At 37.4% G+C, this 15,076-nt stretch overlaps 1 protein-coding gene across 6 annotated transcripts in view; it reads right to left on the reverse strand.

Annotated features, from left to right (window-relative positions):
• NBEA (neurobeachin) overlaps positions 1–15,076 on the reverse strand; it is a 676,277-nt gene that overhangs the window by 38,146 nt on the left and 623,055 nt on the right. For all 6 annotated transcript variants that reach the window (XM_061434789.1, XM_061434791.1, XM_061434788.1 and 3 more), the window contains one exon: positions 8,392–8,559. In XM_061434789.1, the coding sequence (XP_061290773.1) occupies positions 8,392–8,559 (168 nt within the window). The remainder of the gene's footprint in view (positions 1–8,391; positions 8,560–15,076) is intronic.

Here is a 15,076-nt window from a genome sequence, read left to right on the forward strand (position 1 = left end):
CATGGATATGCAATATATTTCTTTGAAATCTTGCTTTTAATTGTGGATATATAACCAGTAGTGAAACTGCTAGATCATACAGGAAGTCTCTCTTTAATTTTTTGAGGAACCTCTATATTGTTTTCCAGAGAGGCTGCACCATTTTACATTCTCATAGTACTCTCAAGGATTCCAGTTTTGCCAACATTGCTATTTTCTGTTTGTTTGTTTGACTGTATCCAGCCTAGTGGGTATGGAGTGGCACCTCACTGTGGTTTTGTTTTGCATTTGCATAACGATTAGTGATGTTTAGACTCTTTCCCTGTTTTTCTTGACCATTTAGATATCATTTTTCGGAGTCTTCATTATCCCTCTGAAAGGGCAATGTGCTGAGACACATACAGCACACTGATGGATACAACTAGGATTAGTGTTCAGGTATAATAAATGAGAAAAATGCTGGCTCGCTTTTGCTTCATTTCCAAGTAGGACTGACCAAAAGGTGATTACACCCAAGTAAGATTTTTATTGAGGATTTAGAATATTTGAGGGATAAACACTGCTATAAGCTTCTTGGGGGAGACCATGGAGTCTTATTCAATCTATGCTTGTTAACCCTCAAAAAAAGAACTAAAACATTCTGTTCTGGATAATTTTCAGATTGACCTGGAAGCAAGAGTTTTAGCAGATGAGTTCTTAAGGATGCCCCCAGGTTTTTGGTTCTTTGCCCACTTTGGGTTTGATCATTCAATAGTACATAGTAGAAGACTCAGTCCAGAAATACTTAATGATATGTGAGAGGTAACAACAGTACAATATCCATGCCAAATTTCCCCTTGATGAATAAATTCACATAAAGCAAACTCTATGCTGGCTGATTCAGGAAATGGAGGAGGAAGGAGGTTGAGGAGAAGGCGGAGGGGGTAAGGGAGAGTAGTATCGGTGGTGACCTGCTTCACTACACAAAATAAATTCACTTGGAGTGTCTGATCATGGAAAGACAATAATGAGAATAATAAAGCTGAAATGGATTTGTTTGGTACATATAAAGATATGAAGACTAAGGTTCACCAGGTGTGGGTATAAACATTACAAAATGAAATCATACCCTTTGACTCAATTAAATTCAAATTAAAAATAGTACTGCATGTGTTTGGCAAAACCAAATGCTCTTCTTTGACATAAATGGGAAACAATAATTTAGATATACTATACTGAGATCAAATGGCTATAAATAGACTCATTATCAATATGTTTAAAACATTTAAACATGAGTCCTAAACATCTAACTAAAATGGTTAGGTACTTAGCTTGAGTAATACCCACTTCAAGAAACTGAAGCATGCAGTATGTTTTGAATAATTGTTAATTTATGCTAAGGTAACAACTGTGTAATATAACTGAAATCTATGTTAATTGAAGATAAGGAAGTCTCTTCCAGCTATTCCTATTACAAACAGCAGGCTGCAATTTTCACCCTTCTTCCTTGTGTAAAATATGACTTTAGATGCTTGTAAAAGCATTTGCTGTTAATTTCTGAAAATCAATAATTAGCACTTCTCAGCACCACACAATAAAAATAACACAAAGAGAGAAAAAAGCATACCTCACATAAATGACATACATCTCACTTTGACTAAGTGCATTATTTATGCTTTTCTATGCACAATTGATGACTATGGACTAGCTAAGGACTGCAGTAATTAGAAGGAGAAAAGATAAAACTAAATTAAAAGATTTATTCACCAATCAAAATTAAATGTGTATCATTAATTTTCTTGATACTAATTTCTATATAGAAACTGTATTCTTGAATTATCTCAATGCATGCCTTATTGCTACAGATGAGAAGCACAACAACAGATACATTTGAACCTATACTCTTACCAGATTTAGGGATTCTTGTTGTTCCCAAAATGATTCTTTAAAAGTAAAAAAGACCCAATGTGTATTTCTATTCCAACAATTTAAAATGTATGGCTTTTCTTTCTATGTTAATTTGGCTTTTGAGTTTGTTAAGATTTTCAGCTCTGTAAAATTTCTAGTAATTATAGGGGGGGGGAATGAAAATGGTTTTAAGAAATATTTATCTGCCCTTTTGTTGATCATTTGTTATCATGCCTCAGAATAGTCGCCTAGGAGAAGAACCCTGAACATCCCCCATCTGAAGACAATTAGGCGTCAGGGCACCAGTAAACAGACAATATTGTTCTACAACCCACTCAAGCGATCCAGGAGGGGTGGGTGTTAATATCCCTCGTCAGATCAAAGAGAGAAGTCAGAAATGAGGGAAAGTAAAGACTAGGAATAACGGATTCTCAGAAAGAATAGGCAATTATTATAGAGGCCATCAACGTTGTCATGATAAATACCTTCATTTACATGATCAAGATGAAAAGTGGGTTCATTTTTTTTTCCTTATAAATTTTATGAGTTCCTTTTCTAGGAAAGTCAGCATTGCAGCTGTTTTGGTTAAAGACACATTTGTCTTGCTGGTTCTTGACAGCCCTATCATGTCAGTTCTCTGCAGTAGCAAGGAATGTTTCAGCAAGAAAATAAAGTGAAAACTGAAGAGATCTATTCTACTTCCTATGGGCATATTTTCACCATAGCAGATCCAAAGGAATGCTTTGTTATCCCTGTCAGATTGAAGAAAGAAAGAAATGAAGAATATATAGTCTAAGACTAAGAAATACTGGTAACAGAAAATTAGACTAAAATAACCACATTTTTATGACTACTGGTAATATCAAAATGTATAAATAAATGCTGCATGGTCCATATGTTCTAATAATTTGCTAGCAAAACAAGCCTTTTATGGTAGACTTCTGTGTATATCTCTCTCACAGTCAAAGAGAAGTCATTTAAATCATTTTTCAGTTTGGCAGTGTTGACTACAGATATCATGATACAGAGAAATAAATTATTAAAACAGAAGTTCTTCCACAATACTTCATTTAATTATGTTTGGGGGCAGGAGTAATCAATGTCCAGTAGTGCTTCACGGTTTACAAAGTATTTTCACATATCTTTTCACATACAATCCTCAAGTACAGTCCTATGAGTTAGATATCATTTCAATTATCATATTTTAGGTGGTTAAATAAAAGTACATTAAAGTGACTCCCTTATGTCACTCAAATAATGATGCTGGGGCTGTGATATAATCTGTTATCTGATGTCCACCTTTCCATCATCTTTCATTGACTGCTAGGGATCAAACAATCATACTCTGAGGCAGACAGGCTTGACTAATTATACTCCTGATTATAACAGAGATAATTTTAAGAAACAATTTTAGAATATTTTTCACTCATTATAAGAGTAAAGGACAAACGAGAAAAAAAATGGCTGATAAAGATTTCTTAAAGTTACCTTAAAATTTTCTCTACAGTTACTGAAGTTTTACTGAGTTAAAAGTTTTAATAAATTTAAAAGCATGAACAAATAGAAAATTTACAGTTTAAATTAAAATGGAAATGCCCATTAAAAAGCCTTTTACTTTTTAAAGAATTATTTTGGGAATAAGAAGAATATCATGTCTAAAAATAAGTAAGGGACCTCCCTGGTCGGCTAGTGATTAAGACTCAGTGCTTCCAATGCAGGCGGCACGGGTTCAGTCCCTGGTCTGGCAACTAGGATCACACATGCTGCAGTGGCACAGCAAAAACAAAACAAAACAAAACAAAACAAAAAAAATAAGTAAATATTCTGTTATTTTAAAGAATTTTTTTTTCAAAATAAACTTGCTTGAGCCCTCTTCCTGGATGTTCTGAGATACCCTTGGGATGGAGGCAAAGAGGATGGAGAGTGGATGGAGCTAGGAGACAGTGGAGGGCAGGGAAGCCTGGCGTGCCTCAGTCCACGAGGTCGCAAGGAGTTGGACATGACTTAGCAACTGAACAGCAGCACAGTGCTTCCTACACTGTAATGCCTCAGGTCACCAGGGGATTTCCTAACATTCAGATTTACTAGGCTGTGTGGGGGCAATGCTGAGAGCAGAGTATGAGGGTCTATCTATCAAGTTCCCAGGTGATGCTCATTCTGATACTGTTGGTCTATGGACCGTATTTGAGTAGTAAGGAGATAGAAAACCATGGGACCAGATATAAACCAGAACAGCCTGTTTCTCATGTAGGTCATAGGATTAAGTTTCTTGGCCATCATTTGGGGAGTAAAAACATAAAGCAAATCACATAATTTTATTAACATGAAAAAATAAATATGAAAAACACTCATTATCATGCTTGAAAAATACTGCTTAAATAGTCAGATGAGCTCATCTATGGAAAAAAAAAGTGTCTAGAAGACTATGATAAAAGCTCAGGCTTAAGACAATTTAAATAATACCTAATATCCCCCAGATCTAGTGTTTACATGTTATGAAGAGCTTGGTACCAAAACTGTTCTGTCATGTTTCTGCCCAGAGGCTGTCATGATAAAGTTTATTATCAATTACTGCTTTACAAGTATAAAATAAGTTAAGCTGTCATATTTTTCTCAGCCAGAGATCCTAAGCTGTCAAAGAATGTCAATTTTAAATCTGACATAGAGAAGAAAATTATCTGTTATTCTGACCTCTAATTTCTTGACATTTTAATGCTATAATTGCTGTGGTTAGTGCTGCTTCATGATTTCACCTGTCAAGGAAGAATGAATCAATAATCTTAAGACATTTTTCAAATTTTAGCCCTAACTTCAAAGTTCTAGGTAGACTGTAGATGTATATATATGTGTGTGTGTGTGTGTGTGTGTGTGTGTGTGTGTGTATCTTTTCTATTCTCTTTTACAAAAGGGACATATGTAGATTTTTGTATATTAAATTTCTCCTTTAAATCAGCATTTGTTAAGGCATTAAAAATTATCTTCTTTAGGCTAGTTGGAGCTTAGTGTAAGATAACTGCCACTTTCTTTTGGTTTTATCTTTGTGAAATAGAGTGATTTCATATTTAAAAATACTGAAATGAACTTTGGGGCTTCCCTGGTGGCTCAGACAGTAAAGCATCTGCCTGCAACGTGGGAGACCCAGGTTTGATCCCTGGGTCAGGAAGATCCCCTGGAGAAGGAAATGGCAACCCACTCCAGTACTCTTGCCTGGAAAATTCCATGGATGGAGGAGCCTGGTGGGCTACAGTCCATGGGGTCGCAAAGAGTTGGACACGACTGAGCGACTTCATTTCACTTTTTACTTCACTTCAAGATAAACTTTATCAAATAAAAGGAATGCAATGAACTCAATAAAAGGCTCAACGTTTTGAACACTACTTTCCCCAAAAGCCTTTGTCTGATCATTTAGGTATAGAGCAACTCTCTCAAATCACAGCATCACAGAGCAGACCTCCTGGAACTCGATGTTGATGTTTTGATGGAAGGCAGTGTGCCTTGCAGAGAGCCTCCTCACTGCATAGGGGCAAAAATGACCACCAAATAATGATGATACTATACTCTGTTCCACCTATCCACAGGGTTCTTTCTTGTGACAATAGATGCTAGATGCTTTTATGCTGGCAAACATATGTTTGGTATTATCCCTTCTTTATGGACAAAGCAATGGAAGTGGAAGAACACTAAATGACTTGGCCACATTAGAAAGCTCACAGGATTCAGGCAGGTTCTCATCTTTGTAGTTTCTTAAATATTAATACAGAATTTATTTTGTGGAAATATGTTAGTTGTGAAGTAAAGGAGGTGAGCATGGGGAATGTGGAGGGGGCAATTAACTCCTATTCCTTGCAAGGTCATTTCATCTGTCATATCTGCAATGTCCTAAGTGCTTCCCTAGTGGTCTTAAAGAGATAAAGCTATCTTGATTTGACACAGGGCCTCTGGGTAGGATGGGCTTCCCAGGTGGCTCAGTGAGTAAATAATCTGCCTGCCAATGCTGGAGACATAGGAAACATGGGTTCGATCCCTGAGTCAGGAGGATCCCCTGAAGGAGAGCATGGCAACCCACTCCAATAATCTTGTCTGGAAAATCCCATAGGCAGAGAAGCCTGGTGGGCTACAGTCCATGGGGTCTCAAAGAGTTGGACATGACTTAGCATCTAAACCACAAAACACTGGGTGGGTCAGGGCCAGTGCTCTGCTAGTGTGTGTGTGAGCCTGTGCTGCCTGGCGGAAGTAAGGTAACAGTGTTCCAAGTACATGCTCTCTCACCTAGTATTTTAAGAACTGACAGAAAAGTTTTTCGGTGAGAGAGGTGGGCGAGGGGCTTAGGTAGGGAGGACATACATGGCACTGAGTGACTCTGGGAGCTTCTCTAATGGAACCTCAGTGTTCAGCAACTATGCCCTCAGACTGGGAAAGCTGGAACCCCTTCCCAACCTATTTTTTAATTTTTTAAATTACTCTCTTTCATGTAATGTTTCATGGAGATTTTCTACAGTTTGACAATTCTATACAGTTTTTTTTTTCTTTTTTTTTTTTTACTGTCCAAAGCAAAGGAGTGTTACCTTGTAGTAGCAGGTATTTTTATAGAATTCAAGTAATAAACACTATATCCACATTTAAAAAGTCTCAATCCTAATTCCATTTCCTTTTCCTTTTCTCATTTATCTCTTTGTTCTCATTTAAATATGCTCAGTCACTCAGTTGTGTCTAACTCTTTTCGACCCTATAGACTGGGGCCTGCTAGGCTCCTCTGTCTGTAGGATTTTCCCAGTGAGAATACTGGAGAGGTTTGCCATTTCCTTCTTCAATTTAAGTTGGAAAGATCTGCTATTTTCAGTCAATTTTAATGCTGCTATGTTCTTTCATTATGCACAATATGCTTAAAATATTTTTATTTTGCTCAAGATGATCAACTTGCAACTTAAGGACAGCATATTATAATGGGTGGAATGTACACTAAGATATTCAGGAGCAAAAATGTTTATGATATTTAAAAGTCAATAAACAATCTGGAGTTGGTCTTGCCATAAAAGGATAAGCTACTGTAATTCTTTTCTTTTTCTGATTCTAAAGGTACTGGTTCTGAAAAGAAAATATAGTGGTAAGGCATTTATAGCACTGAGAATATGTTAAGGGTACATTATTAAGAGAATAATTAAGCTCAGAATTAGAATTCCCAGTTGTGAACAAACTAATCAGATTATTTTGTAGACAAAATCCCTTATTTCACCTACAAATGTTCAAGTATCTGGCTCTTTTCTCACTCATCCCTTCTCTGTCCCTATCTCCTTCTTCCAGCTTCAGGCAATAATTCCATTTCCTTGTGCATACAACATGGTAGAACACTACACCTAATAATATGCTTGCAATGTGTTCTCCAAATATTTAGCCCCAAGGGCTCAATGATCAAGGAGCATGAGGCTCTTCCCTTCCCTCTCCTCTTCTCTGCTTGAAGCCATACAAATAGAGTCATTTTGTCTTTATAGAAGTCTGTAAGAAATAACTTTATGGATGCAAATTTTTCTTTTACAGCTTTATTTCCCAAATCTATGAGTTTTCCACCTCTAAAATTAAAAAATAAAAAAATAAAAAAGCATCCTAGTGACTGGAAATGTAGAAATGATTGCTTGTTTTGCATAGAGCAGATGGCAGATATCTGGTAGAATGGAAGACTGAGATACAGCTTCCTTGAAGCAAGACTCATCTAGCAGCTGTTGCATCTTCACTCTTTACACCTATCTGAAATAATTTTGTGCAACGTACAAGTGATTTAAATAATATATTTTATGAATATTTTCATAAAATATACTTATACACAAACTTTAGCATATAATTCCCAACTGTTAGCTATAAAATTTCAGGTTGAGAATGTGCAGGAATAACATACTATAATCTCATCTATTTTACTGATGCATTTTTTGAGTATTTCGTCTAGCAGGCTGTAGTTCTGCTTTTATTAAAAAAAAATAGGTATTGGCAGGTTATTTTAATGTGAACTATTCATATTTAAATATTCAATGCTGCTGCTGCTGCTGCTAAGTTGCATCAGTCATGTCCGACTCTGTGTGATCCCATAGACAGCAGCCCACCAGGCTCCCCCGTCCCTGGAATTCTCCAGGCAAGAACACTGGAGTGGGTTGCCATTTCCTTCTCCAATGCATGAAAATGAAAAGTGAAAGTGAAGTCGCTCAGTCATGTCTGACCCTCAGCAACCCCATGGACTGCAGAGGTTTCTTTAATTTATAACACATAAGGCATTAAGCATTTCAATGAAGACGCTGAAATAAAATAAAAGAGGGGTACTAAAGTGCACTGTGTATGTCTGCATTTCAGAAAGGAACTACATGGTAGCCTCATTACTTGTTTTGACATACAACACTCACTTTTCCACATTTGTCAAGAACTTGAAATCCATGTTTTATAAAATTTACATTGGAAGGAGATTTATGCAGGAGATGGAAAGCCAAGTTTGTGTTGAAGGGCGGCAGAAATTTTCAGAATCATATCCAACTTATTACCTACCTCCCTCAGCACAGGGTCAGTGATACTGTCCAGGTTCACAGAGCCTTCATAGGTTAGGTAGTGAAAAACATTCAGAGCCCGGACTGCTTCCGGTCCTCTCTGCTTGTATCCAAATACAAGGTCAATCCACTGATGGAGTTGGCAAGAAACAAATTCACTTTCCAGGGCCTGAATCAGTCAGGAAAGAGATAAAGAGACCATGAAAATTTAGTAAATCTCCATTCTTAACTTGAAATATTCTATATAAATAAGTAGAATTCACTCTTTGCCCTCCTGTATTTCACCTCTATGTGTCAGACCTATTCTTAGAAATGACAAAGTACAATCTCTAATAAAACACAGACCTAAAAGAAAATTTTCTTTTTAACTATTAAACATACTCTTGACTTAACTGAATATGTGATATAAATTTTAACATTAAATAGATTTCTTTAAAAAGACACATTCATGTTTAAAAGGAATTTGAATTGCCTGTTTTAGTGCCATGCATAATAATTTCATTTTTAATTTTTAACCATTAGTCTCAAAGTAAACAATTTAATTAGAAACTTTGATATATATTTACTTTCCTGCCCAAAGTCTTCAAATTTACGTCTACATTACTAAAAGGGAATGACCTGATATGAGTTAACTCTGCTATTATACTGTTTAGGAACCGCTGGGTAATTTGGGGTATTTGCTAGCCAGTGGGAAATGAATGCAAATTACTGAGAGTTAGGGACTATAAGAAACTTCCAGAAAGAGTCAGGAAAAAAAAAGAGGCCTTTTCATTTCCTGAGAAGCCATCCAAGCGTCACAGAGGTGCCCTGGTAGGTAGGCATGCAGCCCTGTCACAGCCGTAGTAGAGCAGTGGCCATCACAGTGCGGCTCACTATGCCTCTCACCTCCCACCCTCGCTCATCATCAGCTTCTTACTGATTTGAAGGGCACACCGATTTCAGCAACATGAGGAAAAAGCTGTAGCACTACCTTCTTAAATTTCAACTATGCAAAGCCACAGAAAACAATTTTTGCAATTACAGCTGTAACTAAATATGTGAATGAAGTCATTCTTTGGCTGCATGCCCCCTGATTTCAAAGGCGTTGAAACCAGCTTGGAATTCAATTAATAAATGGTTTCTTAAATTAGCCCTTTGATAATTATATTTCATTTTTTTAATCTAAAAAATATCTGAATGATACTTTTCAACTTTTCCTGTGATCACGTTTTTAAAAAATAGTTTATTTATTTACTTATTTTGGCTGTGCTGGGTCTTTGTTGCTGTGTGGCCTTTTCTCCAGTGGCAGCGAGGGGGTGCTACCCTCTAGTTATGATGAGTGGACTTCTCACTGTGGTGGCTTCTCCTGTCGCCAAGCACGGGCTCTAGGGCGTGTGGGCTTCAGCAGTTCTGGCTCCCGGGCTCTAGAGCACAGGTTCAGTAGTTGCGGTGCCCGGGCTTAGTTGCTCTGAGGCATCTGGGATCGTCTTGGATCAGGGATCAAACCTGTGTCTCCTGCATTGGCAGGTGGATCCTGGATCACATTTAACTAGTAACCTATTCCCATCAAACTCCCTTTTTATTTATTTCAAAAATTTTGGTATTTTGTTTATACCAGTGATTATGAATGTTTCTCATTCAGAAATATAAACAGATATTTTAAAAGGATAGCTTTCATACTAAAACTAAACTGAATTTCTATTCTCTGTATCTCACTGGACAAAATAGTTCGGACTAGAGAACAAGAAAAGGGATGAAAATACAAAAGATACATTGGTTACAATCCCATAATGATTATGTCTATCACATTGGTTTGGTCAATTTGTATAAATGAGAAGACAGTAATTATTCAGTGCATGTGCAATAAATGAAAGGAAGAAAAAAAAAACGAATAAATGGGGGTTCATTATAGAGTAGCTATTGCACAAATCTGTTCACTGGAAGTCAAACAGTAGTGAAATTCTTTAAAGGAAGATCTTACCAACGTAATTACATAATTAGCTCAGCAGTGACCATTTCAAATCAACCTTGTAGAGACTACTAGACATATTTGGAAGAAAGGGTCAATGAAATTTACTGCATTTGAATAAAAAAATTATTGAACTAAATGCCTAATGCAACTATGAGGGGTGAAAGCAATGATCACTGTTCCCTAATTTGAGTTTTAAAACATTTATTTAGCATCTCCAACTGCTTCTTTCATTTTCCTCTGCCATGGGCAATGCTATAAAGTGTTTAATGTTTCTCCTTTTGTTTGCATGTGTCTTTATAAAACATTACACACGTAATTTTTTTTTTTACATTTTTTTTACACACAAACATTTTTTTGGTGTGTATTTTTGACTCACAAAAATGGAGTGGGGTTACAGATTTCATTGTTTCTTACTTTCTTCACTTAGCCTTGTTTTTTAGGATCTAGCTGTGTGGCTAGACATAGCGAATCCACTGTTTTCAGGGGCTGCTCAGAACTTCCCCAGCAGTGAGCACTAGACTGCCTCCAATGTGCTGTGACACAATGCTCTGTGACGAACGCCCACTCCTGCATCCCTGTCTGACTCTTTATGAGAATTTCTTGGGACTCATAAGCTGGAGCAGGACTGATACATCCCTGCACTAGATATGCATAAACTGAGTCTGAGTCATCAGTGTAGATTGGCTGTTTCTGTCCACTCCCTCAAGCAGTGCATGAAGGTGTGTCTACATGGCCACATCCCCACTGACAACTGGGATTGTCCAGGAGCTTAATATTAGCCTGTGTTACAGATTCAGAACAGTATCTCACTGCTGTTACAATTTGTTTTCCTCTGATTACTGAGGGGTTTGACATGTTTTTTAATATGCTGTCAGCCATTTGGGTTTCCTCTTCAGTACATTTTCTGTTCATGCTTTTTGCCCATTCTTTTCTGAAAGTTCCTGTCTTTACGTTTTTTTTTTTCCAGAAATTCTTTATATATTTCAGGTAGTAGTTTGTTGGCATCAAATTTTGCAATGCATTCTCCCAAAGGTCACATGTCTATTAACTTTATCCATGTTGTTCTTTGTTGAATAGAAATTCTTAATTTGGAAACAACAAACCTTTTTTCTTTATGTTTATGATCTTGGGATTTTGTTTTAAAGTAACTAAAATAACTTTCTATATTCTGATGTGTCAGCTGTGTTATATTTATGGTTTTACTTTTCATATGCATGCATGCATGCATGCAATAAGTTGCTTCAGTCATGTCCAACTCTGCAACCCTATGGACTGCAGCCTGCCAGGCTCCTCTGTACATGAAATTCTCCAGGCAAGAATATTGGAGTGGGTAGACGTGTTCTCCTTCAGGGGATCTTCTCAACCCAGGGACTGAACCTGTGTCTCTTACATCTACCTGAGTTGGTAGGTGGGTTCTTTACCATTAGGGTAGCCTGGGAAGCCCTACTTTTCACATACTGGCCTTTAATCTATCTAGAGTTCAATTTCACTATATGTGGCATTAGATCAGTTCAGTTGAGTTGCTCAGTGGTGTCCAACTCTTTGCAACCCCGTAGACTGAAGCATGCCAGGCTTCCCTGTCCATCACCAACTCCCGGAGCTTGCTCAAACTCATGTCCATTGAGTCGATGATGTCATCCAACCATCTCATCCTTTGTTGTCCCCTTCTCCTCCTTCCTTCAATCTTTCTCAGCATCAGGGTCTTTTCCAACAAGTCAGCTCTTTGCATCTGGGGGCCAAAGTATTGGAGTTTCAGCCTCAGCATCAGTCCTTCCAATGAATATTCAGGACTGATTTCCTTTAGGATGGACTGGTTGGATCTCCTTGCAGTCCAAGGAACTCTCAAGAGTCTTCTCCAACATCACAGTTCAAAAGCATCAATTCTTTGGCACTCAGCTTTCTTTACAGTTCAACTCTCACATCCATACGTGAAAAAACCATAAAACTGGAAAACTGGAAAAACTATAGCTTTAGACTAGACAGACTTTGTTGGCAAAGTAATGTCTCTGCTTTTTAATATGCTGTAGAGATCCAGTATAATTTTTGTTACTATAGTAAGTCAGTTTTTCCAATACCATCTATTAAACAAACACACTTTTCTTAAGCAATGTGCACTGTCATCTTTAATGCTTGTATATTTGAAACAAAGATATAAAACTTCTGTTGTTTAGTTAATATAATATTCTTCCTAATAGAAAAAGCAATACAACCCTTCTTCCCTTTTGCTTTTTCCCTCTTCTATCTATCATCTACCCACCTATGTTCCCACCCTGACATTTATCTGTCTAGACATGTGTGTGTCCCCAGCTCTTTGAACCTTTTAGTTCTACTGTTATCTTAATTTATCTTTATGTCTTAGATATCTTAATATCTGGTAGATTCATTCTTTTAAGAGCCAGCTAAGCTATTTGTGGACCTTTATTCCTCCCTGTGGGCTTTACTGGTGGCTCAGTGGTAAAGAATACACCTGCCAATGCAGGAGACCTGGGTTCAATCCCTGGTCGGGAAGATCCCCTGAAGAAGGAAATGGTGATCCACTCCAGTATTCTTGCCTGGGAAACCCCATGGACAGAAGGAGCCTGGAGGGCTACTTCCATGGAGTAATAAAAGAGTCAGACATGACTTAGTGACTAAGCAACAACAATTCTTTCTTGTAACTTTCACAATAAGTGTATAGATACATCAAAATAATTTTGATTGGGATTATGATAAATTTATAGGTTAATCTGAGAAAATCGAGATTAGGTTTTCCCATCCATGGTCTCAGAATGTCTCTTTATTTAAACAGATAATTTTCTAAGTACTTTGTTACATACAGAAGTTAGTATTTTCTCTATAAAGTGTGGTGTCCCAAGGACAAAAAAACAGAAACAAAAACAAAAACAAACCAAGGAGGGCCTTGGGATGTAGGAATGGAAAAAACCAGACCCTATCATCCTTCCCTCCCCATGCTGTTAACTATTAATGAATTTCAAGTCCTCCTGAGCAGTATAACCTGTCTCCCTTCCTACCCCATCAGTTCAGTTCAGTTCAGTCGCTCAGTTGTGTCCAACTCTCTGCGACCCCATGAACCGCAGCACGCCAGGCCTCCCTGTCCATCACCCTACGCCATAGGGAGAAGGTATTTGCCTTAGTCTTCCCCCACCCAGTATACGTGCCTCATACAATCAGCACATGATCCTCAAGACCCCTATCCTGCTCCCTTGTACCCTGGCTCTAAAAATGGACTAAGGACACCTGTTCAACGTTGGCTCTCCCTTGAGCTAGCTGGCTGTTCCAACAGCATCTTCCACTTTAATAAACTTTATTCCCTCTCATTCTGTTTCGTGTCTGGAAATTCTTTTCCAACCCGCGCATAGACCACAACATAAAGGACATGGGTAACTCTGGTTAAGTTAATTCCCAGGAAGTTTGTAAATTTTTATACAATTATAATATTTTAAAAATTATATTTTAAACTCAGTTATAGATGATGTAGTAAAATGATATTGATGTCTATAAGTTGATCATGTTCCTGGTGACTCTTACTAGTTAATATCTTTATTTTTTCTTATAGAATTGTTTTCAACTTTGAGAACTATATTAAACAGTGGTGACATGGGATATCACTATCTTTTCTCTGATCTTAAAAGGGTCAATGCAAAAAAAAAAAAGGGTCAATGCACACACACACATTTAACATAGATTTAGAGTTACTGGGTTTTAGATTATTATTACTTAGAATGATATTATTACCCATAGTTTTCACACTTATATCCATACATGAATCAGCCCTATTAATTTTTTCCTTTCCTTCCCTTTAACTACTTTGGAATCAAGATCCCAGTAGTCTCATAAAATGAGCTGAATGGCTTGTTACGTTTTCTAGAATTGTTAGGGGAAGAACACTGACTGAAACGGCCCTTTAGTAACCATTCGCATGAGTTGTTTTATGACAGGAGATCCTGGTAAGGAATACAGAACTAATAAGCCACCACCAACCAGAAGAGTTTGGGAAAGGTCAAAAGGAGACACCACGAGTCCGTCCACTTTCCAGAATCCCTCTCACTAGCATCCATCTTGGCTGAAAAATGCGTGAGCCACCAGGAAAGACTCTGAATTAGAATGATTGGCCAAAGACCACGCAGAAACTAATCCCATCACCATAAAACCCTAGACTGCGAGCCACGCGGCAGAGCTGTTCTCCTGGGTTCCCTTACCCTACTGCTCTCCACCCAGGTGCCCTTTCCCAAAAAAATCTCTTGCTTTGTCAGCACATGTGTCTCCTCGGACAATTCATTTCCGAGTGTTAGACAAGAGCCCAGTTTCGGGCCCTGAAAGGGGTCCCCCTTTCCTGCAACAGAATAATCTGCCTAAGAAAGGAATTCTTTATCTCTTAAAAATTTGGTAGAATTCACCTATAAAATAATATGGCCTTGGATATTCTGGGGGCTGGAAAGATTTACTATTTAAATTTCTTTAAGGTTTGTAAGGTCTTCTGGTGCCAATGTTGACATGTGATATTTTTCCTTATATTTATCCATTTCATCTCAGTTTTCAAACTTATTAGCTCATGGCTCTCTACACAAATCTTTAATTACATTAAAAAATTCTATGCCTGTACTTACTTACCCTATTCTATACATTAGATAGTTGAGTCAATTAATAAAGAAACAATAACTAATTTCGCCTCAGGTTTTTTTTGGGGGGGGGTTATAAAATTAAATGACAAAGGAATAATCAGGTAACAGATTAA

The sequence above is a fragment of the Bos javanicus genome, chromosome 12, assembly GCF_032452875.1.
Source record: "Bos javanicus breed banteng chromosome 12, ARS-OSU_banteng_1.0, whole genome shotgun sequence".
In the NCBI taxonomy this organism is placed as follows: Eukaryota; Metazoa; Chordata; class Mammalia; order Artiodactyla; family Bovidae; genus Bos; species Bos javanicus.